Source organism: Mustela nigripes, chromosome 1, assembly GCF_022355385.1.
Source record: "Mustela nigripes isolate SB6536 chromosome 1, MUSNIG.SB6536, whole genome shotgun sequence".
Lineage (NCBI taxonomy): Eukaryota > Metazoa > Chordata > Mammalia > Carnivora > Mustelidae > Mustela > Mustela nigripes.
Genome location: NC_081557.1, coordinates 47622113 through 47647899, shown reverse-complemented (window position 1 = coordinate 47647899; position 25787 = coordinate 47622113). Strand labels below are relative to the sequence as shown.

The following is a 25787-nucleotide window of genomic DNA, read 5'->3' as shown; positions in this document are numbered from 1 at the left end:
TGGCATCCAGGGTGGAGCCTTAAAGGTCTTTGTGTTGGAGGAGTTCTGCTGTTTGCCCCGGGGTGTCCAGGTGCCCTAGACTATCAGCTGGGGTACCACAAGACAATGCTATAGCTTGTACTTCTATTGCATTTATCTCATTTTTTAATTTCTGTGTATGTTTTATAATATACCTCATGTCAGCATGTGAATCTAATTTATAAACAGATCATCATATATTGGCAAGGTATGCGCAAAACACAAGAGTATGTCATGAAAAAGGTTGGAGACTACAGTTAGCCATCTCTAGGTTTCTTTAGGAAGGACTTGGTACAGAAAACGCCAAGGGTTTGGCCTTCTCTGACTCCTTGTAGTGCTGTCTGTTGTTTTGCCCAGAGATGTAGTTTTTGATCTCTCTAAGGACCTCACGGACAGGCTCAGGGTGATGAGAGGCTCATGACTTTAGAAGACTGTCTCTTGCTCCCATGTCCTCCTGGAATTTGGACACATGAGTCATTTGGAGACTGTATCTGTATGAAGCCCTCTTTGCCAAATTCTTTGGCCTTCTGCTGACAGCCACAGCTCTCAGTACTTGCTTTTACCTTCTTCCTCACTTTGGCCTGGAGATTCTTCACATTTTCTCTTTTGGAATAAGAAAGCAGAACAAGACTTTTAGCTTTTAGGTATTTGAACCTTAGGGACAAGAGGCCCTTATATCTCGCCTTGACTACTGAGTGAGAGGGACACAGGTTGCCCTCTGACAAGGATGCAGCCTGTCCTGGCTTACTTGGCTCAGACTGTGGTGACTCTGGATGGTCATACCATGCTGCCGAACCTACCCAGATAGGGTGTCTCCGTTGGTAGCAGAACAATGTGTGGAGCACACACATGCACACGCACACACACAGAAGAACTATCTTGAGACTTATCCTCACAGCTGAAGCCCTTATCCTTTCCCCTATAGCTTAGCCATGTGAGGGATGACTATGTTGAGAGTCCATCCTTCCTGGAGTAAGGTGGCCCCCTTATAGCCTCTCTGTCTCACTTAATGTAGTGTTTAGAGCAGTGGTTCCCAGCCGGGGTGGGTGGGGTGGGGCATCTTGTCCTCCAGGGAACATTTGGCAGTACCCAGAGACATTTCTGAGGGTCACAAGTGGCAGCATGCTACGTCTAGTGGCTAGATGTTGGGGAATATTATTAAACACACTCCACTGCAGAAGACGGCACCCTGACAAGGAATTCTTCTGCCCAGAATGTCAGCGGTGCAGACTGAGAAGCCCTGGTCAAGAGTGCCTCCTGCCCATCTGCACCACGGCAGAGGGTGCAGCTAGAGGAGTTCCCCCACGCCTGCGTCTATGCTTGCACTTGTATTAAGGCGTCCTCCCAGGAGACAAAAGGCCCTTGTAGCTCAGCTAGCCGCAGGCCTTTCTAGGAACAAAAAAGTGGCCTTCTTTCCACTCCACATGTCTAGCAGAAAGGTCCCTTTGTGTGAGACGCAGCTGAGCGCCCTTGGCAGCAGTGGCGGGAGCGTGTTGTTCCCCACACTTCACAGGCCGGTACTTGTCTGTCTGCCTCAGATCTGTGTGTCACTCTGCTACACCTTCACTAGCCGGCATTCCAGACCATAGTGAACGAGCACATTTGTCATGTCATCAGATGTGTACAGTGGCAGTTACGTTCCTTCTCAGGAAGAAAAGGCTAATACGTCCCACTTTTCTTTCTTTCTTTCTTTTTTTAAAAATAAATTTATTAGTATTCAACATTACTACAGAGTATTTTTTTTTAAAGATTTTGTTTATTTATTTGGCAGAGAGAGACACAGTGAGATAAGGAACACAAGCAGGGGGAGGGGGAGGGGGAGAAGCAGGCTTCCCGCCAAGCAGTGAGTCCCATGTGGGGCTCCATCCCAGGACCATGAGCTGAAGGCAGACGCTTAACGACTGAGCCACCCAGGCGCCCCATGTCCCACTTTTCTAACCCTGATCTTTCATCCCTCCTTTCCCAAGCCCTAGGATTTGAACGTAGCTCTTGGACATTAATTTCTGTCTTCTTTTCAATGTTTTCTAGTCTGGGAATTTGAAATTTAACCAAGCAATGACTAAACACCCTTAGCCTAAGCTTTTGGGACGCAGTCTGGGGGCACTAGATCTCCCCAAGCCCCTTCCCCTTCTCATCTCCTGTGCCTCTGCAGATAGCTTACCCCCAAAGTCTCTCGGCTTCAGAACTTCCCTCCTGAGTTCTAGAAGCTACTTGAGGATATTGAGAGATTGGAGCATTTTTTCCTTCAGCCTTGTTTCCTGCAGGGTGTCTGAGTGTCTAGTCTGTACCATGGGCTGGGCCGCACTATAGGGGAGGTAAGAGAATGAAGGGACAGGTTCAGCCTTCCAGCTTCTCCAGCTTCCCTGAGCATGACACAAACAGCCCGACACCCGACACCTGCACTGTTGCTGCTGTGTATTTAAGGAGATTGTTGTTTCTGTTTGGGGGCCCACAGTCAGAACATGTCTGGAACTCCTCATGTGGGAGTCATTATTCTTTGAGTAAATTCTTATTGATGCTACTATGTATGTATATATATGTATACTACTTTATTTTATGATTTATTTCTTTATTTTAGAGGCCCGAGAAAGAGACTGTTGGGGAGAGGGGTAGAAGGAGAGGGGAAGAGGAAAGAGGAAGAGAGAGAGTCTTCAAGCGGACTCCCTTCTGAGCATAGAGCCTGACCTGGGGGCTTGATCTCACAACCCTGAGATCATGACCTGAATCAGCATCAAGAGTCGGACACTTAACCGGCTGAGCCACCCAGGTCCCCCAGAGTAGCCCTGCTTTAGAGATAGTGTGGTGGGGTGGGCAACAGTGAACGGGACATAGTCCATGTCTTCACTGTTGTCTGACGTTTAGAAGGAACCTGGACAGCATTCTGATGAAAGGTAGTTTTTGGGAAAGACACGGATGGACCTTAAGAGAAGTGGCTGAGAATCTCACTATTTCATTCTGTTTCAGAACTTTTTTGTCTTCTTGCTGCTCACAGCAGTCATTTTCAAACTTGAGGAATGTACAGATTCCTCTTAAGGGAAATAATTTATCTTGGACCTACGATGCTGACTTAAATTGTTTTTGTTATAATAATTATTATTTGAAAATATATAAACAAAATGAGGTTTAAGTCACTATATAAAATTTGTATACAAATATAAACAAAACCAGATTGATACATTAAGTAAAAGCAAACTTCAAATCCAATAAAATGATGTTTTTGCTGAAACTCAGTTGCCCCCAGGCTTTTTAGGTTCAGCATGCCAGTGTTAGTAGGTGTCATCTGATACATATACCCTGGATATGATCCATCCAGCCATCTGTTTATCTGTCAACTAGAGAGAGAGGGCACAAGAGCACAAGAGTACATAATGGCTGAGAGCATGGGTCTGGAGCCACACTGCTTGAGTCCAGACCTTTGCTTTACCAATTCCTAGCTGCACAGTTATGGGAAAGTTATATATAATGTCTCTGTATTCAGTTTTTTCATCTGTGAAATAGAGATAAAATAGGACTATCTTTCACATGGTAGTTGTGAAGATTAATGAGTTAATATATAGGAGGCTCCTAGAACAGTACCTAGAACAGTAGTAGGTGCCAGGTAAAGAATGGCATTTAGTAGTAGTATTATGATCGTATTCTAGTTCAGGATGACTTCATCCCAAATGCTGGTGTAGTGAAAGAGCGAGTCCATCCCCTACAGGTCAAACAGAAAGTACAGTATGTACTCCATAATACTTAGGATTCTGTGGGAGGGGAAGATGATAAGCATATAAGTATGCAGTCAGTGAGAAGGCTGATGTTACTCTGACGGTAAGTTACAGTAGTGCTTGCATTCTGGAGTCATGGCTTGTCTTGTCTCTTCCCACAGTGTACAACTGGACTGTGGACGAGGTGGTGCAGTGGCTGATCACATATGTGGAGCTGCCTCAATATGAGGAGACCTTCCGGAAGCTGCAACTTAGTGGCCATGCCATGCCGAGGTCAGGAGGAAACTGGATTCCCTCCCCTGGGGGTGTGGGGAATGCGGGGGTGGGGGGGGGTTCGCCTACTTTCAGGTTGCTCTGGCCAGTTAAGTGAGGTTTCCTTTCCAGGGCAGAATCTGTAGACCTCTCCTCTTCTCACATCTATTGTGCACTTACCATAAAGCATGACGGTCACTTGGCATCCATTCTCTCATTTAGTATTTCTGCCACGCCTGGGCATAGTACTAAGAGCTGCCATTTATTGGATGCTTGGTACGTGGCAGGCACTGCTGTTCAACACGTTGTATACAGTATCTTATTTAATTCTCACATCAATCCTGTAAGGTAGGTGTTATTGCATATAGATGGTGAACATGGCTAAGTAACGTTTTCAAAGTCATGTGGCTAGTTAAGAGGCAAAACTGATTTGAAACTAGATCTGGGTAGACTTCAAAGCCTGTGGATGTTTCTTTCCTCTTTTGCTGTGCCCCCAGCAGGAGCCTCGGGGCTCTGTTAGCCTCCCCTGAATTATCCATATTCTGTGTATCTGCTCTAAAGAGGCAGTGCAAGGCTGGCGTGACTCCCTCGGCCCCAGCCTCCTTTCTGGAAAGACTCTTGCAAGGGCTGCGGTCCCCTAACTCTGCCTCCTTCACAGGCACAGTGCGCCGGGGCCTGTGGCAGGAGTGGGGAAGGGATGGAGCACTGCGTGGGCTTCTTGGGATGTCAAACTAGTGCCATGTGTCATTCAGTTATTAATCCATTTACTTACTCATTCGACACATATTTACTGGGTACCTCCTCTGTGCCAAGCACTTGTGCTGGGTGCTGGGGATAAAGCTGACAACAGCCTGCCCCTGCCCTCAAAGGGCTCACTGTCTGGTAAGTGCTGCTTACATATGATCTGTCATCTTGTTACGTAGGTGCACCTGGTTGTGAGCTTCCACAAAGGGGAAAGGGGAAGGTGAAGCTGTTGGAATGCCCACACATGGCAGCCTCTACCCCCAGAACTACTGGGTACTGCTGTCCAGGCCCAGATGAGCTGCCTGTTCCCTCCTCTGTTACCTGCAGCCTTCTCTTCACAGCTTCCTCTACTCTGGAGAGAGTAGTAATCCTAATGTTGGTACATCCCCTTATAGAATACTTGCCTACCTCTTATTTCAATTGACCCTCACAATTCTGGGAGGAAGGAATTAACTACCCCAGCTTTTGGGTGAGCAAACTGAATTTCAGATATTTTATGATTTAATCCAAACTGGTAAGTGGTGGAGCTGGGACTTGAACCCAGGTCTCCTTGGTTCTAAGTGCCCTGCTTTCTTCCACTGCATCTTCCTCTTTCCCCATGTAGTTGAAGATAGGCTTCTTGGAAATATTCAGTGCAGTTCTCTTTAACAAAACGTTACCAATCATCTACCCCGGGCAGGGTTCTCTCCTGGGCCCTGAGGACAAAGAAATGCATTAGACCCCATTAAATACATGACTGACCATGAAGCTCCAGGATTTAGGTTTCTTTCTCATTACCCATGGAAACAGCAGCATTGCCTTGTGGATGCCTGGCTCATTCCATCTTGAGGAATAGCTATGGCTTAGATTAAAACTCTAAGGATAAACATTATCCTTAAAACATAGGATAAGAAGTCAGTTCTCAGGTCATGGGCTCAGTAGTCCTCTTGTAGCCAGACCCAGCCAAGCCAGGCAGAGGGGTAGAGGAAGCCAAGCTGTGGCACATTAGTGAGAGTAGGAAGCATGGAGCCTCAGTGCTTGGTGTGCTTGGTGTGTGGGAAGGAGGCATCATGGTATAAGGTGAAGAAGAGTCTGAAGGATTTGAGTTCATTTCTACCTTTGCCATTTACTTACTGTATGACTGTGGGCAGGTAACTCTAAGTCTTAGTTTTCTTACCTGTTAAGTGGAGCTAATGACAGAACTGTGTTTCTAAAGTCAGAGGGCTAAGGTGTTGTATGTGAAGTATCAGAATGGTACAAGATACACAGCAGTTGCTTGGTAAATGTTAGCTCCTTTCTCATTTCTCTCATTGCTCAGAAATAGATACTATTCCAATTCTTAGGTTTCTTTGACAAATAGACTGTGGAAAAGATGACATTTATTTTGATGAGTTAGATGAAGGCCAGTACACCTGATAGAAGTTTTCTCTCTAAAGAGAACTCTCAGGCTTGTAGGAAGCATCTGATTTTCCATAAGTTTACACAGGAGGAGACAGGGTCCCAGAGGAGAGACCAAGCTGCTCAGGATCAGGCAAGTGAGTTGTTGACTCAGCTGGGACCAGAAGCTTCATCTCCTGACCCCTTTACCTGCTGCCCCCCACCCCCCACCCCATCGCAGTGTCTCTCTTATAGGCGGGCTGGCTTGATTGCTTCCCAGGGCTAGAGAAGGAAGTAGCTGCTCCTGCATGCCCAGGGAGGAGTGTAAATCACACACCACGATGTCAGAGGGCTCTCTTCTACCGGGGGAGACAAAACTATGCATCAGAAAAGAGCACTGCCTTCATGGAGTAGGATAGTGGTAAATGCTCATGTGTGGGGCCCAGACCAGTGTACTGATAAACTTTCATATCTTATACCCGTCTCCTCCTAAACCCACTGTGTTCCAGCAGAAGAGAAACAAAGTCCAGTTTTTCCTGGGTCATTTTCTTGTTTACAGACCCTCTCTTATTAGAGTTATCATGAATAGTATGTTGAAGGTCATAAAAAATAACAGTAATCTGGGAGTAAATTGCAGTGACTCAGATACAGGATAACAAGACTAATGCAGTTTGTCATCAGCAGGTTTATACTTAATGGCAGTGGGTTAGGATCAGAGGCCCTCAGAATCACTGGGTCATGTGGCATAGGGTTTGGAGCTGGGTTGGACAGGAGAATGCATTTACAAATGGTGGGAGTATGGGGACAGGTGTATAGTGGATAATCCCTGGCAGGAGAAACATGACTGAAAATTTGCAGTCGGGTGTGGGAATGGTCACAGATGGATAATCCTCAGAGAGTAGCATTCTCAGGAGATGGCGGACGTGGGCAGAAAGGGAACATTTTTGGTAAATGTTATGTGTCCTTCCTTACTCCCTGTTGAAAACCACTAGTATAGACTCTGTGTTCTGGAGTGCAGAGGGGAGCTATCACCAAGAGCTAGAGGTCATGGAAGTGTTCCTGGAGGAGGTGGGTAATCACACTAGTAACCCTCCTGGTTTTAGCGGCAGGAAACTGAGTTCCTCCTCTTTGTTTCAACAGGCTTGCTGTGACCAACACCACCATGACAGGGACTGTGCTGAAGATGACAGACCGGAGCCATCGGCAGAAGCTGCAGCTGAAGGCCCTGGACACAGTGCTATTTGGGCCTCCCCTCTGTGAGTGCTGCGGAGAGAAGGGCTGCTGATGTACCGTGGGACCCGAGGCTGGGGGGGTGGGAGGCCGAGGTCCTGGGTCTCCTGTGCATACATGCAAGGCAGCACCTCTGCTCTTTCCACTAAGAAATGAAAACATGAGGTATCAAATAGTGTTATATTTTAATACAGCCAGATGCAAGGTCCATTCATTAGATCCATTAAGAAAATACTCACTTTAGGCCAGTTCTGTGCTGGACCCTAGAGGGAGATCTGGATGAATCCTATTCTGCTCTAAGGGGATAAAATGAATGTGTCGGAGAGGTACACAATGCTTCTGAGGTCCAGAGGAGGGATAGAGAAAGCATCCTGTAGAAGAGGTGGCATGTGACCTCTGCCTGTAAGGGTGGGTAGGGCTTTATTTCATGCGGGTGGCAGGAGAGAACATTCTTGGTGGAAGAAACAACCGGAGCAAGAATACAAAAGCTGAAATATGAAAAGTATGCTCAGAGATAATAAGGAACCCACAGGGTCTGAGCGCCATTTAGCTGTTCCTTACTTTCACTGTGGACATGCAGAGTGTATGAACTGATTGCTGATCATCTTCTGTCCTTGAACAGCCACAGAGGTCTCAGTGGACTTCCACGGAGTCACAGAGACATACTCAGGCCGAAGAAAGGAGTAGTCTGTTCAGCCAGGGATTACTTGAGAGAATTAGGTTGTTTAATTCCTGAAGATCTGCAAGGTGGGAATGGCTAGCCCTGCCATCCTTTTCCTTATTCTAAGTGAACTCTTGGGGAGCAAAAGTGGTAAGATTTCTGAGAAAATTAATCTTCACCAAGCAGGCTTCTAGGGCCCACTTCTTGCCCTTTGGGGCTGTTGGCATCGGTTGAGGATGCCAGCAGCGGAATGCGGTAGAACCAAGAATCAGTCCAGAGAAGCAGCCAGCGGGCAGGGTCGGAGACTCTAGAAATTTTCCCATCCAATGCGTTTGGCTTGATGGCGCCCAAGCTGATGTCTCATTAGAGGTGGGTGGGTCTGTCCTTTTTTGTTTTTTAAATTTTTAATAAGCTTTATTTTTAAGCATAGTCCTAGGTTTGCATCAAAATTGAATGAAGATACACAGATATCCTATATGCCCCTGCCCCCATACCTGCCTAGCCCCCTCCATGGTTAACAGCACACCCTCCCCCCACCCTGAGTGGTACATTTGTAACAAATGATGAACCTACACTGACATATCACCAGCATTCAAGGGTCCACACTTTATATTGGACTTGACTCTTGGTGTTGCACAGTCTATGGTTTTGGACAAGTGTAAAATGATATGACCTACCATCATTACAGTATCATATAGGCTAGTTCACTGCCCTAAAGATCCTCTGTGCTCCACCTGTGTATCCTTCTCTCCCCCTCAATCCCTGACAACCACTGGTCTTTTTTTTTTTTTTTTAATTTTTCTATAGTATTGCCTTTCCCAGAAGGTCTGTGTCTTTTGAAAATGTAAAACAAAGCAACATGAGAGAAGACTGGTTTCCTTTTTCTCTTTCTCTTTCTCTTCCTCTTCTCTTGCTTGCTTGTTTTTCTTTCTTTCTTTCTTTCTTTCTTTCTTTCTTTCTTTCTTTCTTTCTGTCTTAGGGCACATTTTTGCTTACCATTCATTTATAAGTTTTGGATAAATGACACAATGGATGGCTCTAGCGTTTATGGGAGGCCCACTACTGAGCAAAGGCTTCTCATTCACTGACATTTATTGAACAACTACTGTATACCAGTTTAAATGACAGGGTCCCTACTTTCAAGAAGCTCCATCTAGGGACACCTGGGTGGCTTATCAGTTAAGCATCTGCCTTCAGGTCATGATCAAGTCCTGCACCAGATCGTTGGTCAGCAGCAAGCCTCCTTCTCCCTCTGCCTGCCATTCCCACTGCTTAAGCTTGCCCTCTCTCTTGCGTGTGCTCTCTCTCTTTGACAAATAAATAAAATCTTAAAAAAAAAAAAGTTCCATTTAAATGGAGATAAGCACATCAACAATACAGTAAGTGATCAACAAATACAGTGTTACAGCTGTCATGGAAACGTTTCCAGAATTCAGCTGAGAGCACAAAATGGGGACAAGTTTTCAATTTGAGTCCAAGAAGCTTTATGGAGGAGATCATTCTTGAGCTGAGTCTTGAAAAATGAAGGGAGCTTTACTAGACTTTCCCATGAACAGCTTACATCCCTTTCTTTGTATATACCACCAAGACTTACAGCAGAAGAATCAAACCCAGTGATAAAAGCTAGGCTACTTTTGCAGAGGCTATCCTCTGTTCCCCACCAGGAATGGGAGGCCTTTCGCAGCTTGAAAGCCTTCTTTAGTATTCTGAGATGTATTATCAGACTGTTATTGTTCTGTATCAAAATAGGATTTACCATATCTGAAAGGGTGAATTAGAAACTGCAGGTCAAAGTAGGCAAGGATTCTGTCTGGGAACATCAACTGGGGCTGGAAAGCCTGGGAACCAGAGTCCTAGGTGCCGATAATGGGTCCAGGGGGCCAGAGGTAGCAAGAGGGGCTAGTGTAGCAGGTTAGGCTGATACCAGCATGGGAGAGGTATTTTCTCCTAGGCTACCTTCATACAGCCTATAGCTTACATGTAACCTAACCTACTGGAGTCAGAGGGCAGCAACAAACAGTGTTTTCTGAGAGGTAAGAAGACACTTCATACACACTAGGATAGGTATCTTAAAAACAAAAACAGGGAGACAAAATGTGGAAAATAACTAGTATTGGCAAGGGTGTGAAGAAATTAGAATCTTCGTACGTTTCTAATGATAATGTAAAATGATTCGGCTACCATGGAAAACAGTGTGGTTGTTCCTCAGAAGGTTAAACGTAGAGTTACCATATAGCCCAGGAATGTACCCAAGGAATTGAAAACAAGCTCTCAAACAAGCCCAGGTACACCTATCCAGAGCAGCACTGTTCACAGTGGTCAGAAGGTGGAAATAACCCAAGTGTCCATCAGTGGACATGTGGCTAAGTAAGCGGTAGTATATCAGTACAATGGACTGTTCTCTTGCCACAAGAAGGAATTAAGTTCTAATACATGCCACAACATAGGTGAACCTGGAAAGCATGCTAAGTAAAAGAAGATAGACGTAAAAGGTTACCTATTGTATGATTCCATTTATGTGAAATATCCAGAATAGATACATCTGTAGAGACGGAATACAGATGGGTGGCTGGCAGAGAGACTGGAGGAAGTGAGAAATGGGGAGGGAGTGCTAGTGGGTATAAGGTTTCTTTTGGGGTAATGGTAATGTTCTAAAATTAATTGTGCTTGTGGTTGCACAACCTTGTAAATATGATAAAACCACTGAATTGTACATTTTTTATTTTTATTTTTCAAAGATTTATTTATTTGAGTGAGAGAGAGAGCATGAATGGAGAGAGGGGCAAAGGGAGAGAGAGATGCAGACTCCCCGCTGAGCAGGGAGCCTGATTCAGGGGCCGAATCCTGGGACCCCAGGATCATGACCTGAACAGTAGGTAAACGCTCAACCAACTGAGCCACCCAGGTGCCCCTGAACTGTACATTTAAAAAGAGTGAATTTTAGGGTATATGAATTATATCTCAATGGTAATAAAACATATAGAACTTGGTTTTTTTTTTTTATAACTCTTAGACTTCCATTTAGAGAACTTCCTGTAAAATTTAGGAAAGTAAAGTACCTTGCTCTTTTCCAAATTTCCACTTATTGTGTGACCTTGTATAGGTTGGTTTTCTCAGGATGTGTTTTCTGATTTGTATTATGAAACAATTGAACTAAAGGATTTTGATTCCTTTCAGGTGAACATTCAATGGTTTTTGAGGGGAAACCCTTTGATTGATAAGTGTCCTGGTAAAAGGATAAAAGACAGGAAGTCTGTTCCTTCCGCTGCTTGTCTATATCCTGTACTTTTAGGAATTGGTCCTTGGCCCTTGCCTTATCAAGTGACCTTTGTCAATTCAGTTCTCCTACCTAGATTTAGGTTTCCTTATTTGTAAGATGGGCTTTGTCATTAAATAGGCTCTTACTGGGTCCCTCCTTCAAGGACTCTGATAGACCTGGGTGTTCTCCTGGGATCTAAGATTTTGGAATCCAGCAGCTATTCTGATGGCAAATACCATTTGAATACTTTCCTACTGATGGCTCGTTAAAGAAAATTTTTGAAAATTGCCAGATGGAATCTGAGGAAAATACTAGGAAGCTCTTTGCCAGGAGAATTCTGCAAGGATGGAGCCGTGCATGAGGGGTACCTGCAAAGAATCCCTTGATCTGTATCCTGTGGGGCCCTCCAGCTCTGTTTCCCATCTAAGCATGGGCTAAAATGCCAAATTCAGCACTGTTCCCTATCCAACCCCACAACCCCATGCAGGCTTAGTGTGATGGCTGGTACTGCTGAGCTGCTTCTGCCCCAAGGGTGAGTTCTTAAGGCTGTGGTCCTTCCGGCTCACCAGAAAGCAGGTAGTAGATAAACACCCCAGAGAACCTGGGCCAGGTACAGCTACCTTGCCCATCCTTAATGAAAATCCTGCCCTCAGTTGAAGCTTGAGAAATCTCAGATCAGAGGTTTGTTGTGCAGTAGCCATGAAGGTCTGCTGAGTGATCAGGGTCCCTCTGTCCCCAGCAGCCTCCCAAGTTTGGGAAGGGGGAAGAAGGGTCAGACTGGCTCATCACAGAGCACCTCAGGGCCCATTTTCCAACAGTGGAAGGCATCTCTGTCCTCCCCTCATGGCTGCAGACTGCATGTGGCCTTTTCAGTCTCTGCCGGCAGAGCTGGCTCTAGGCTTGCATGATCTCTTCGGGGCTCTCCTAACAGTGCCATCCATGGTCAGGGGTTAGGTGTGCTCTGATGCACGAAGTCCCAAGGCAGCTTGCTGTGGAGGCCTTGGCTGATGCCTCACTCTGGGCCCCGATCATTCACTGAGGGGGCTTTTCCTCCTCGGAAGGGAATGTCTCAGAGAAATGGAGGCTTAGGAGATGAGTTGAGTTTTTAGAGGTCATTAAGCTCTTAAATAGCTGAGCCATGGCTCAGACCCTGTCTCTGGCTTCTATTTCAGTGTTTTTTGGTACTTTGTTGTCCTGTCCTCCACTTCTGGTGGAAGAAGCAAGATAGAGTATAAGAATTCCATTTGAAATCAAGCCAGCAGCTCTATCATCCAGTGGCTTTGTGACCTTGGGTACATTTGTTAAGTTCCCTGTGTCCTAATTTCCCCTAAATAAATGGTAGCTATGGTTTTTAGTATATGCCTACTGTGGTTAATCCTGGGCCAACGGCTAGTGTAGCCTTTGAGCTTTTAGCAGGGGTATGGAGAAGGGTGTGGAGAGAAGTCTACAGAGTAGTTGTTGGGGCAGGGGGATGCTATGGAGAGGAAGGCAAGTATACACCTTGTCTTACTTCCTCAGTAGCTCAGATAATGAGGAGAAGTCCGTTGGAAGTGGGAGTGGCTCCTCTCCAGCAAAGCTTGTTTTCTCCTGTCAGCTCTATCCTTATGGTCTTTCTCTTTTCCTTCCTTCCTTCCTTTCTTTTTTTTTTCTTTTCAACTCACTTTTCACCTTCTCCAGGATGCCTTTCCAGCCTCTTCCCAGACATGTTCAACCTTTCCCTCTTACTTTTCTCTGGGATTCTATAACCCTTTATATCTGCTTTCTTTTTTCTTTCTTTTAAATAGCAGTCTATTTTCCTGTTACCCTTTAAATGGGGAGCTCTTTGAGAGTAGAAACAGCTTTGTTCATCTGTCGTCATAACTCCGCATATGGCCCAGCAATGAGCAGGTGTTAGGAAATGTATGCTAGAAGTTGTACAAGGAGACTGGGCGTCCTCAGAGCTATAGGACAGGGGAGATGGGAGAAGAGTCTGGCCGGGCTTGGTGGTGGGGAGACTACCGTGGAGTGTCTTCCATGGGCTGGTGAGCCTGCTAAAGCCCTGTTTGGGCTGTAACCAGAAAGCAGGAGGAATACTGCGGGTTAACCACACAATTCAGCACAGACTGCTGTGTGAATGACCAAAGAAATTCCTAGCATACTTTTCGGCAGTAAGGGATGAATTAGGTGTATCTGCCAGGGGAAGGGGTATTGTGGGCAGCAGAGAAGGTTGTGAGAATAGATTGGGAGAGGGGATTCTTCCAGAAAGTGATAATGATTGGAGGCTCACTTTCTTAGTGTGAACTGTACCCTGAAAATTCTCACCATTACTCCTGCATCTGTTAACATGGTAGCATCTCTTTATCCATTCATCTGTTGAAGGGCATCTTGGCTCTTTCCACAGTTTGGCTATTGTGGACATTGCTGCTATGAATATTGGGGTACAGATGGCCCTTCTTTTCCCTACATCTGCATCTTTGGGGTAAATACCCAGTAGTGCAGTTGCAGGGTCATGGGTAGCTCTATTTTTAATTTCTTAAGGAATCTCCACACTGTTTTCCAAAGTGTCTGCACCAACTTGCATTCCCACCAGCAGTGTGAGAAGGTTCCCCTTTCTCCACAACCTCTCCAACACTTGTTGTTTCTTGTCCTGATAAGTTTATGCTGAGCAAAATAAGTGAAACAGAGAAAGTCAATTATCATATGGTTTCACTTACTTGTGGAGCATAAGAAATAGCATGGAGGACATTAGAAGAAGGAAAGGAAAAAAGTGAGTTGGGGAAGGTTGGAGGGGGAGATGAAGCATGAGAAACAAACTGAGGATTTTCAAGAGGAGGTAGGTGAGGGGATGGGTGAGCCTGGTGGGCATTAAGGAGGGCACGTATTATATGGAGCACTGGGTGTGGTACATAAACAATGAATCTTGGAACACTGGAAAGAAAATAAAATAAAAAATAAAGAAGTAGGGAATCATGGATATTTAGAGGCAACTAGCAATCTCTGCCCTGTATCCAAATAGGATTTCCACTTCTAGAAACTAGTTACACAGCTATCAAAGACTTAATGCATAAAGATATTTAGCACAGCACTTTCTGAAACAACCAAACAAGAAAAAATTCTGGGGGCGCCTGGGTGGCTCAGTGGGTTAAAGCCTCTACCTTCAGCTCAGCTCATGATCTCAGGGTCCTGGGATCAAGCCCTGCATCGGGCTCTCTGCTCAGCAGGGAGCCTGCTTTCTCCTCTCTCTCTCTGCCTGCCTCTGTGCCTACTTGTGATCTCTGTCAAATAAATAAATAAAAAATCTTAAAAAAAAAAAACAAGAAAAAATTCTGAAATCTTTAAAGATTTAGATAAAAGAATTATGGCATACCGGTACAATGTGATGGTGCTCCATGTGCAGACATGGTTGGAATATATAGCTAAGTGAAGAGCAACTTGGGAAACAGAATAGAGCATAATCAAATTTTTTAATAAATATATGTGAATTAAAAAAAACACAGTAGCATCTCATTTGTTTATACTCTCCTCCTTGCCTCAGGCCTGATTACATTAACAGTTGACCTCATTTTGCTACAGTCTGTTTGCAGCACTTAGGCTGGGAATTCTGCCACTCTCTGGCTCCCAGGTCCTTGCCAGCATCCCTGGCTTTAGCTCCATTCACCTAGCCAGCCACTGCTACTCTCCTAATGCTCCGCGGTCCATCTCCCTGGGCTGTGCTCACTGGTTCTGTGTGGGTTCTGAGCGCAGAGCTTGTGGCGGGGCTGGAGCCTGCTGTACTCCCCTTGTGCTCTTTGCACACACTTTGTACTATGACCCCTTCCCTGCTGAAACCTGCCTACCTTCTTCCCTTTTTCTTTCCTTTCTGCCTTTGCTGAGTACCTGCTCTCGTCAGGCTCTGTGTTAAGTATGGGGCCATAGGGAGAAGTAAGTCTTGTGCCCTGGCCCTGAGAAACTCACAGGCTATCAGAAGGCAACCAGCGTGAAGGTTGAAAAACACACAAGGGAGTCTCTGAGATAGCAGTAAATAACCCATGTTTACTGTCCGAAGAGTGGGTTGGTTAGGGAATCCTGGTTGGAGGAGAAGGAATGGAAATATTGCTGTAGACTATTGTAGGCTGGGCAGTGAGGAATGGAAATGGAATTATGATGGGGAGAAGTACATCATTAGTAAGGCATGGACTAGATTCTTAATTTCCCCTCTTTTTCTGATATACTGGTTTGTAGATTCTGTATTAGGGTTCTCCAGAGAAACATAAGCTGGATAGATGGATGGATGAATGGTTGGACGGATGGGTAGATAGATAGATAGACAAATAGATATGAGGAGGTTTATTATAGGAATTGGCTCATGTGATGATGGAGGCCAAGAAGTTCCTTGATCTGCCATCTGCACCAAAGAACCAGGAAAGCTATTGGCACTATTCAGTCCAAGTTCGAAGGCCTGAGAACCAGGAGGGCTGATGATCTATGTCCCAGTCTGAGTACAAAGACGCGACCAGCAGGAGTGCTGATATAAGAAGGCAGAAGAAGATGGATGTCTCAACTCAAGCTGAGAGAGCAAATTCATCCTTCCTCAGCCTTCTGGTTCTACTCAGACTCTCAGTGGCCTTAGGATGATTGAGTGACATGCACTCCATTAGTGAAGACAGTCTTCTTTATTCAGTCTACTGATTGAAATACTGATCTGTTATGAAGGCAACCTCACAGACACACCCAGAAAGCTTCCTTGGCATCCCTTAGCCCAGGCAAGTTGACACGTAAAATTAACATCACAGATTCCCTTAGGACTGTGGAGTTCAGTCCACAGGACTCCCCTGAAGGGACCTGATAATTCTCACCTCTCCTTCTTTCAGTTTTAAACTTCTCCTCTCCTTTAAATCCCACATCCACATTCATAATTACCTACTGGGACTGTCCATCTGAAGATTTCCAGAACACCTCAAAGCACCCTCATTCATAACTGCACGCTTGGTCTTGTTCATGATTATGTGACGATGCATTTGAAAGCTGAGGAAGCAGAGATCCAGCGAGGGCAGAGGCAAGCAGAGAAGCCAGCCTCCCTAAGGCTAGTGCAGGATGCTGCTTTCGATGGCACAAGAATCTGTCTATGGAAGGCCTTCCATTTAACCTTAGAGGCCTGGCCATTTGGCCTTTGGGTATTCACCATCCTGATGGCAGTGCCATAGTCCATTCCCAGTGTGTCCTTTGGGAGAAAAACTTTACGGCCACACTCAGACTAGACTAGGGGATCAGCTCCATGGTGAGCGACATTTGCACGTAACAAAGCAGAAGGCCTCCCTGCTACACAAGTCAGAAAGTTGTAATGAGAGCCGGGATGTAGCAGAAAGACCATGCGGTCAGGCAAGTCTGGATCCGAGCCCTAGCTCTGTCACTTTTCATGGACCCCAGCAAGGCAGGGCTCCTGGGAAGCGTCGGTGTTCTGGTCTGTAGAGTGGGAATACAAATACCCTGCCTTCTAGATCACTGTGAGAATCCGAGCTGGTGGGTATAAGTGTCTGATATGTTATATATCTTTTCTATTTCCCTTGCTTTCCTGTGTGGGTTAAGGGGAGAGAGATAACATATTGGAAACTTATCAGTAAAGATTCAGTTCCACAGATATCTCCTGAATCTGTGAGTTGGCCAGCACTGTGCTGGGCACTGGCGTACGGACAAGTGACGACCGCTAGGGTCCACAGAGTCTGTCAGCCACATTAGGCTCATTTCCTTCCTGCCAAGCTTGGTGGCTCATGGGATGGGGCAGGCTGTATCTCTGAGCTCTGGCCATGCATTTGACAAGGTAGAGGGGTGTATGGACTGGATGCTGGTGTATTTAAGAGGAGTTACAACGGGTTGAAGAGATCCAGAGGCTAATGACAGGTGGAACAGTATTACCTTAGAGGAGCGAGGGTCACTGTCAGATCTGTCCTTGGCCCTGGTCATTCAGTATTTGTAGTCATGATTTGGGTGAGAATATGAAGTTGGAGAAAATAATAGGCTCTTGTTCCACCGTGATCTGGACAAGGTAGGATGGGGACTGAACAGAAGAGCCCAGTCTGCATGCCCACCTGCAGCACTTTGAAGGGCTGGAGGTGACAGGGGGCGGGTGTTGGCTTTCGCAGAGTCTTGTTTAAGCGGGAGGACCTCTGACTTTCAGCAAGGACGTAAGGCTGGTGTTGGAGTTGGGAAACCTTGGAAACCTCTGGTAGAGGCTGTGGGGGGCCGGTGTGTTCCAGAAAGAAAGGCAGCTCGCTGTGCTGCAGGCGTAGCTCGTCTTGGGACCTGAAGGGCAGGAGCGTGAAGACTTGCCTGGGGTCGGGAGGCCCAGCCTGCCTGGAGGCTAGAGGACGGTCGCCAGGGGACCCTCGGTTTTCTCTGGCATAAACATATAAAGGACATGGCTGCCACCCCAGTCCTCATAACTCCCCTCCCTTGGATCGAAATAGAATGTGCTAATCTGTCTTTGATCCCACACCCATCCCCATGCCCTGTTGCTCGGCTGTCAGTCAGGAACTATGAATATAACACTTTTGTCAGACTGGGCCTCAGCTACATGTGTCTTTTCCTGCTTCTCGGGCCCACCTTGGTGGCTGCACCTGGGTCCTTTTGGATTCACCTTAGCCCTTGTCCTTTCCAGGCCCTGGGACCCTGTCTGTCCCACTCCCCGCTCCTCGACCTGAGGGTAACCCACTACCCTGACTCCCAGGCCTGCAGCTTCTCCGAGCCCACTGCTACTCCATCCCAAATTGAGAACAGCCCAGGCAGGGGCCACGGCAGCAGCCCTGCTCTCCTTATGGGCTCTTCAGGTCTCCTGTGCCGTGGTGCAGAGCCCAGATCTGGTAGACTAGGAACAATGGCAGGCTCCAGCAGTGGCCCTCTTCTGCTTGGCTCAGTTCTCAGGACATATCTTTTGTACTTATCTTCTGGTATTGTTCCTTGTTCAGCTTTTCAGTCTTGCTCTGAACCCCAGCCACCAGCGCTTTGCCACATTGCCACTGGGCATTCTCCAGAGGTGGCTCTGTCCCTCTATTCCTGGCACCTGCAGTGTCTTACACATTCCAGCCTCTCGATGTTCCTCCTGTCCTACCTGGTCTCTGGGTCAAGCCACAGCCTAGAAATGCTCTTCCACAGATGGACCTTGCAGACCTCTACCTGATCTGGGCTCTGTGTCTTATGCCTAGAAGAGGTGAGCTGTCCAGGGGGCCCGGCTTCTGCAGGAACTTCAGTTCCACAGCCAGGCCTCAAGCTCTCGTCATCTGGCTTTATACTCTTTATACCGACCGTCCTGTCCCCCCTACTCTAGCGCTCTAGCATCGCTTACTCGTCAGACAGAAGCCCCTGCATGTGGGCACGTGGGCTCCTCGTAGGCTGGGGGCAGCTGGGATGTCCTGAGAAGGCACTCATTTTTAGGCCAGTATGTTTAGTAAGCTTCCTGTCCTGCCCTCGGGCCTCTCATCTTTTCCAAAGAACTGTACTTCCACACGCGATACTGGTGTGTGGCAAGTGTGTGTCCAAGAAGAGAAACTAACTCTCTGCAGTGGGAAGGCCTCGTGCAGGACGGGATGCAGTGGGGTGTGCAAGGCTGAGTGTGCGGGGGGCATCCTGTCTCACCACGGCTTCCTCTTCGGCAGTGACCCGCCATAATCACCTCAAGGACTTCATGCTGGTGGTGTCCATCGTTATTGGTGTGGGCGGCTGCTGGTTCGCCTATATCCAGAACCGTTACTCAAAGGAGCACATGAAGAAGATGATGAAGGATCTGGAGGGGTTACACCGAGCTGAGCAGAGTCTGCACGACCTTCAGGAAAGGTAAGGCCCTTCCCCTTCCCCACAGCCGTGGTGCCGCCAGCTCTTGGGAGCCTTTTGTTTCCACCTGGGCTGTGGGCCGTCTCGCCCCGAGATATGCTGCCGTGGCTGCCGAGGCTGTGCCTACTTCCAGAACTGCTTTGGGAGGGTAGGGTCCTGCCATTGCTGTTGTGTAGGCAAATATTCCTCCTGAGGGCAGGAGCTTATTTCTGTCAGAGACCTTGAGCCTCCCTGGTTGGATGGCTTGCCCACTCTATCCTTCTTCCTGCATTTGAACTGTTATCCTTCCCATAATTAACTGTTCCTCACTGTTCCCCAAAGCTCACAAATCTGTCTTCCTAATACTTGTAGTTCTTTCTTGTACGGAATCTAAATCTCCTAAGTTGTTATGTGACTTTGGGTAAATCCCCTTCCTCTTCTGGGACTTAGTTCCTCATCTGTACTAAGAAGGGGTTGGATCAGGAAAACACTAATGGCCTTCTAGCTCTGACAGTCGGATTCTGTTTAAACAAAACATGGCTTAAAGACTATTATTGTAGGAGATCCAGCTGTGAACAGAGGTGGCAGTCAGTCAGTCAGTCAAAGTACTTTCTGATGTCTAGGAACCAGGTCTGTGCTGGGAATTGTAAGGAATTCACTGCTCCTGGGGCAACAAAGCTCACACACATACGAAGGAGCAGTGAGTACACTCTTAGTGCAGTGACTTGTGCCCACTGATGGCATGAGGACTCTAAGAACAGGAAGGGCACAGAGGCAGGAGATGAGTGGATATGGACGCCAGAAGGCGACCTTGAAAGATGAGTGGATTTTTGGGTGGGGGGCGGGGGGCAGTCCTGGTAGTTAAGGTTGAACATATATAGAGTGAGGCCAGATCCCTGGCACCTTAAGACTCACATGGAGAAGTTTTAGTAAGATGCAAAAGGCAGTAGAGTGTTAATGCATGTATTTGGTGTTGTGCTTTGTTTTGTTGTTGTTTTTTTAAAAAAAATTATTCATTTGAGAGAGGGAGAGAGGAGAGCGAGCAGGGGGCAGTGGCAGAGGGAGAGGGAGAAGCAGGCTCCCCGCTGAGCAGGGAGCTTGATGCTGGGCTCCATCCCACCACCCTGATATCATGACCTGGAGGCGGCCGCTTAACTGGCTGAGCCACCCAGGCACCCAGCTTTGTTTTTGAGAAGAGGAGGGACCTACTTCAGGACTGTTTTTTAGAAAATTATTCTGGCAGCTCAGGGATTCCAGTGGAAGTCTTTGAGGAATCCATGTAAAAGGAAATGACATCTGGCTCTTTTCTGTCACTTTAAAATGATACTCTTCTTTGGAGGGCAGGGAAAGGATTTCTTATGAACTAGAGATTATTAGCTGCTTAAATGCATTATCTTTTAATCACCACAACTATGTTAGATAGGTACTTTTATCATCCCTAGTTTAAAGTTGAAGAGATGAGGGCTCAGAGAGGATGAGTGCTTTGCTTAGGGTCACATAGCAGGAAGTAATGAGCCAAGAGTTTAGACAGCCACAGGTGCTGTCTCAGTAAAGGTGGCCCTATCAGATTCATTTCCATGGGTTGAGTTTCTAAGGGGCAAGTGGAGTTTTATCTCTGAGCTGATTTCTGGCTACTTTTCTGAGCCCCTTGGTCCTGGGCCCTTTGCCAACTTGGGGGCTAAATGCTGCTGTCTGGGCATTCTTCGTTTGTCTGAAAAGCATGTACTGTTTTCATTCCAAAGGCAAAGAATCCAGGCAGGAGACATTCCAAGTTTGGGGATAAAGCTAAGCTCTCAACCCTCCCTACTCCCCAAGGCCTCCAGAGCTTAATGACCACTGTGGCACTTGGAGGACCGAATGCATGCGCACACCCAGAGACAGGCACACGCACATATTCCTCTGACAGTGTCCAGAGCCCACATGCCTCCTTGTCCCTCCTTCCTCTATTGGCCCTGTGCTGCCAGATACCACTGAGCTTTTTTTTTTTTTTTTTTTTTTTTTTTTAACAGAGTTCCTGATACTTTGGGGGAATAAATGTAATGCCACATGTGCATTCCAGGTAGGATTTCATGGGGTTTCGAGATAATTCTTTGATGCAGGGATTTTGATTCCCATTTAGAAATGAAGAAACAGGCCTGGTGCAAGGAATGGACTTGCCATAGTCCCACAGCTGCAGCCAGGCTGCCTCAATCTCTTACTTGTAAGGCTGACTGATTGCAGCCTTCAGGATGCTCAGGCTTCTGTGGAGTCTTTTTTTTTTTTTTTTTTTAAGATTTTTAATTTATTTATTTAACAGACAGAGATCACAAGTAGGCAGAGAGACAGGCAGAGAGAGAGGAGGAAGCAGGCTCCCTGCTGAGCAGAGAGCAGGATGTGGAGCTGCATCCCAGGACCCTGGGATCATGACCAGAGCCGAAGGCAGAGGCTTTAACCCACTGAGCCATTCAGGCGCCCCGGATTCTGTGGAGTCTTGACTGTGCGTGTATTTGCTCATTTCTGTGCCCACTGGTACTTAACGATCTTCTTGTTAGGACTATAAAAGGGGGTTTGGTTTTTTTATTCTACTTTAGAGGAGCTCCTTTCAGCTGGACAAGACTGACAGATCATAGGTTTTCCTGAAGAGGCTGCTCTTTGGTGAAGAACTGAATCCCTAATGGTGTGATTCCAGGCAGTTGGGTTGAAGAATACGGTAGAGGAGGGTATTCAGCAAGGGGAAGCAGAGGGGGCTGGAAATGGCGCCTCGGGTTTGCTTTCAGCTGTGCCTGTAGCGCCACCTGGTGTGTACCTTGAGGAGACCCACCCTCCCTTGCTCTCCAGGGACGGAGTAGGCAGAAGACTGCAGTTTGTCTGTGGGAAGCTTGCCGCCTGGAACTTTCCCTTTGTCCCTCCCTTCCCGTCCCACGACCTCATTTGTGGCTCCAGCCACTGACAGGTCTGGACTTGGCAGTTGTTAGAGGTTGAGTTCTGTCTTCAGAACTTCTGTTCTGTCTCTGCTTCTTCCGTTTCACCTGCTTGATTAACTCAGAGGTTAGTGCTTTTTTCTGAGGGCTCCTTTTGTTCTGTAACTTATCCAGCTGTACCTCATGTCTAAGCCATAGATCCCTGTCTTCTTCATCATCTTTTCCTCTCCTGCCCTGGTCTCCTGTCACTTGGTATTTCTCACTAAGGTAGGAAGACCCAACTGTGGCCAAGTCCTTGCTTTCTTCCAGAGGGATTAGCAAACTCTTTCTCTTTCTCCTGGGTCTAGCCCAGGCCTCACCTTCCCTGACTCTTCTCAGCGAGAGTTGATCACTCCATCCTTTGGGCTCATCCAACATCTTGTATGTCTCTCTCTCATAGAACTTGTCACACTGTGTATACTTACCTGTTTACTTGTCTATATTGGGCTAGATCCTGAGCTCCCCAGTGACAGGGGCAGTTTTCTTATTCATCTCCATGGATCTGAGACTTAGTTCAGGGCTTGGCATTCAGTAGATGCTTGGAAGTGCTTGCTGAAGGAATGGATGAGTGAATGGGTGGATTAACGTAGATATGTAGAGGAAGGAAGGAAGGGAGGAAGGAGGCTGGGTGGTTTTGTCAGTGAGCAGAGGGACTGTGTGGGTGGGTACAAAGGTGTATTTTCATGATAACTCAGTCCTTGAGATCTTACCACCATGGAAGATAGTCAGAAAGGAAACTCAGGCCTGGGGGCAGCAGGGGATCTCCCAAGCGCTGCCCAGCCCCTTTCGCATGACTTTCATTTTTCTCTGCCTCTGGGAACAGGTACTTAGGACTCCAAGAGTTGCTGCTCAATTCCTCATTCCTTTCTTGTCTTCCCTAAATATCCCCACTGCCACCACCCCAGTCATATCTCAGCCATTGCGCCTTCTCTGGATCTTTGGCCTAGCTTGCAGGGTATTCTACATTTGCTGAATCTTCCAGACAGCCCCAGGATAAGGGGAATAACTATGGGATTTGGAGTCATACAGATTGGAATTCTAGTCTCAGTTCTACCTGCAATTACTTTCCATTTCTAAGTCTTAAATCCGGACCTGTCAAAGCTGCTAATGGTACAATATTTAATTATCTGAAGGGAGGACACATGAAGTACCCTGTAAACTAGCAGTTGTTGGGATCTTAGTATGTGAGGCACCTCGGAGGAGGGATTCACATATCCAGGAACCTAGCTTGATTACCGGCAGCAAAATGATGGCCAACATAAGAGACGTGGTTGCCACTATGTTTCCTTTTGACCCTGAGCTAACTCACAGCCAGTCAACAAAATAAGGAGAATACATTCTCAGTGCCAGAGCCCTCATTTTCCTCTTTGATGCCCCGACACGTGGCATATTGGCTGGCACCCTTGCCTGGCCTTCTCCAGCTCCCCGCATCGCCCCCAGGCTGCACAAGGCCCAAGAGGAGCACCGCACAGTGGAGGTGGAGAAGGTCCATCTGGAGAAGAAGCTGCGTGATGAGATCAACCTTGCCAAGCAGGAAGCCCAGCGGCTGAAGGAGCTGAGGGAGGGTACCGAGAATGAGCGGAGCCGCCAAAAATATGCTGAGGAGGAGCTGGAGCAGGTAGGAGATTGTACAAATTCCTGGGCGTCTTGGGGATGAAGGGGGGAAATGTGCAGGGGCCAGAAGCCTGGCTGGAATGTTTCATGAGGGAGGACTTTGCAATCTGGCTTAAACGATACCTTCAAGAGTTGCTAGAGTTGTACCAATAGGAGTAGTGGAAAAGTTGCAAAAGAAATAGTCAAAGAATAGGGGATAACAGGTGTATTTTATTTTATTTTATTTATTTATTTGACAAGGAGAGAGGGGAAGCAGGCAGAGGAAGGAGGAGAGGCAGGCTCCCTGCTGAGCAAGGGAGCCCCAAGTAGGGCTCAATGTGGGGCTCCATGTGGAACTTGATCCCAGGACCCTGGGACCATGACCTGAACTGAAGGTAGACCCTTAACAACTGAGCCACCCAAGTGCCCCGGGGATAATAGATGTTAACAGTTATTTTTTTCAAGCTTTTACATGAGCATGTACCTGTATAACTGCCATCCAGGTCAAGACACAGAATACCTTTTTTTTTTTAAGATTTTATTAATTTGGGGGGAACTGGAGCTATGGAGGGAGGGGCAGAGGGAGAGAGAGAAGCAGACTCCCCACTGAGCAGGACCCAGGATCATGACCTGAGCTGAAGGCAGATGCTTAACTGACTGAGCCACCCAGGTGCTCCCCCAATATATTTTAAGCACCCCAGAAGTTTCACTTTTGCTTCCCCCAACCTCCCCCATCAGTATTCCATTAGATGGTAACTGCAGTTATAATCTCTAAACCAGATTTGTTTTACACGATTTTGAACTTCATATAAATGGCATTATATAGTATTTTTCTTCATGCTTGGTTTCTTTCACTCAGCATTATGTCTGTGAGAGTCGTCCATGTTACTGCATGTAGTGGTAGTCAGTTTATTTGTATTGCCAAGTAATAATTCGTGGCACGAGAATATTCTAAATTATTTATCCATTCTCCTTTTGGTAGACGTTTGGGTTGTTTGCAGTTCTTTTTTATTCTCTCCTTTTCTGAATGACACTGCTATGAACTTCCTTGCACACGTCTCTTGATGAGCATAAACACTTACTTCTGTTGGATATAATAGGGAATTTATATATTTAGCTTTATTAGAAACAGCCAGTTTTTGAAAAATGGTTGGACTAGTTCGTACTAGCACCAGCAAAGTGTGAGAATTCTAGTTGAGCCACAACCTAAAAACCTTGTTAGTTTTAGGCTTTTTAATTTTACACATTTTTAAAAAAGATTTTTAAATTTTTTTAAAGGGGTCACTTTTATTTATTTTTTTAAAGATTTTTATTTATTTATTTGACAGACATAGATCACAAATAGGCAGAGAGAGAGATTGGAGGAAGCAGACTCCCCACTGAGCAGAGAGCCCTACGCGGGGCTCCATCCCAGGACACTCTGGGATCATGACCTGAGCTGAAGGCAGAGGCTTTAACCCACTGAGCCACCCAGAAACCCCGTAAAAGATTTTTAAATTTAATTTAATTTATTTATTTGACAGAGAGATCACAAGTAGGCAGAGAGAGGCAGGCAGAGAGAGAGGGGGGAAGCAGGCTCCCTGCTGAGCAGAGAGCCCGATGCAGGGCTCGATCCCAGGACTCTGGGCTCATGACCTGAGCCGAAGGCAGTCACGTAACCAACTGAGCCACCCAGGTGCCCCAATTTTACATATTCTGGTAGGGATGTAGTGATATTTCATTGTGACTTTAATATTCATTTTCCTTAATGACTAATAATAAGAAACACGTTTTCCTAAATTTATTGACCATTTTGTTTGGGAATCTCTTTTGTGCTGTCTTCTTCTCCTTCTTTTTTTTTTTTTTTTTTGGTCTGTCTTCTTCTTCTTAATGGATTTGTAAGAGTTCTTTATATTTTCTGAATGCAAGTCTTGTTGCCTGTATATATGTATTGCAAATATTTTCCCAGCCTGTAGTTTGTTTGCTCTCTTAATATTGTCTTTTAATGAACAGGTCTTGATTTTAATGAAGTCCAATTTAATCAATCTTTTTTTTAAACAATTGGTACTTTTTGTAGCCTGTTTAAGAAATTTTGCCCATCCCCACGATATTTTTCCAAATTTTCTACTGGAAATATTATTGTTTTACTTTTCACATTTAGGTTTGTAGTTTATTTTGAATTAGTTTTTGTGTATGACATGAAGTAGGAAGACATGAAGTGTCCTGGGATGGAGCCCCGCGTAGGGCTCTCTGCTCAGTGGGGAGTCTGCTTCCTCCAATCTCTCTCT

The 25787-nt window shown here is 46.3% G+C and overlaps 1 protein-coding gene across 4 annotated transcripts in view; it reads left to right on the top strand.

Moving 5' to 3' along the window:
- STIM1 (stromal interaction molecule 1) overlaps positions 1-25787 on the top strand; it is a 191202-nt gene that overhangs the window by 148206 nt on the left and 17209 nt on the right. For all 4 annotated transcript variants that reach the window (XM_059409699.1, XM_059409690.1, XM_059409719.1 and 1 more), the window contains exons 4-7: positions 3887-3998; positions 7218-7333; positions 18835-19012; positions 23368-23545. In XM_059409699.1, coding sequence (XP_059265682.1) covers positions 3887-3998; positions 7218-7333; positions 18835-19012; positions 23368-23545 — 584 coding nt within the window. The remainder of the gene's footprint in view (positions 1-3886; positions 3999-7217; positions 7334-18834; positions 19013-23367; positions 23546-25787) is intronic.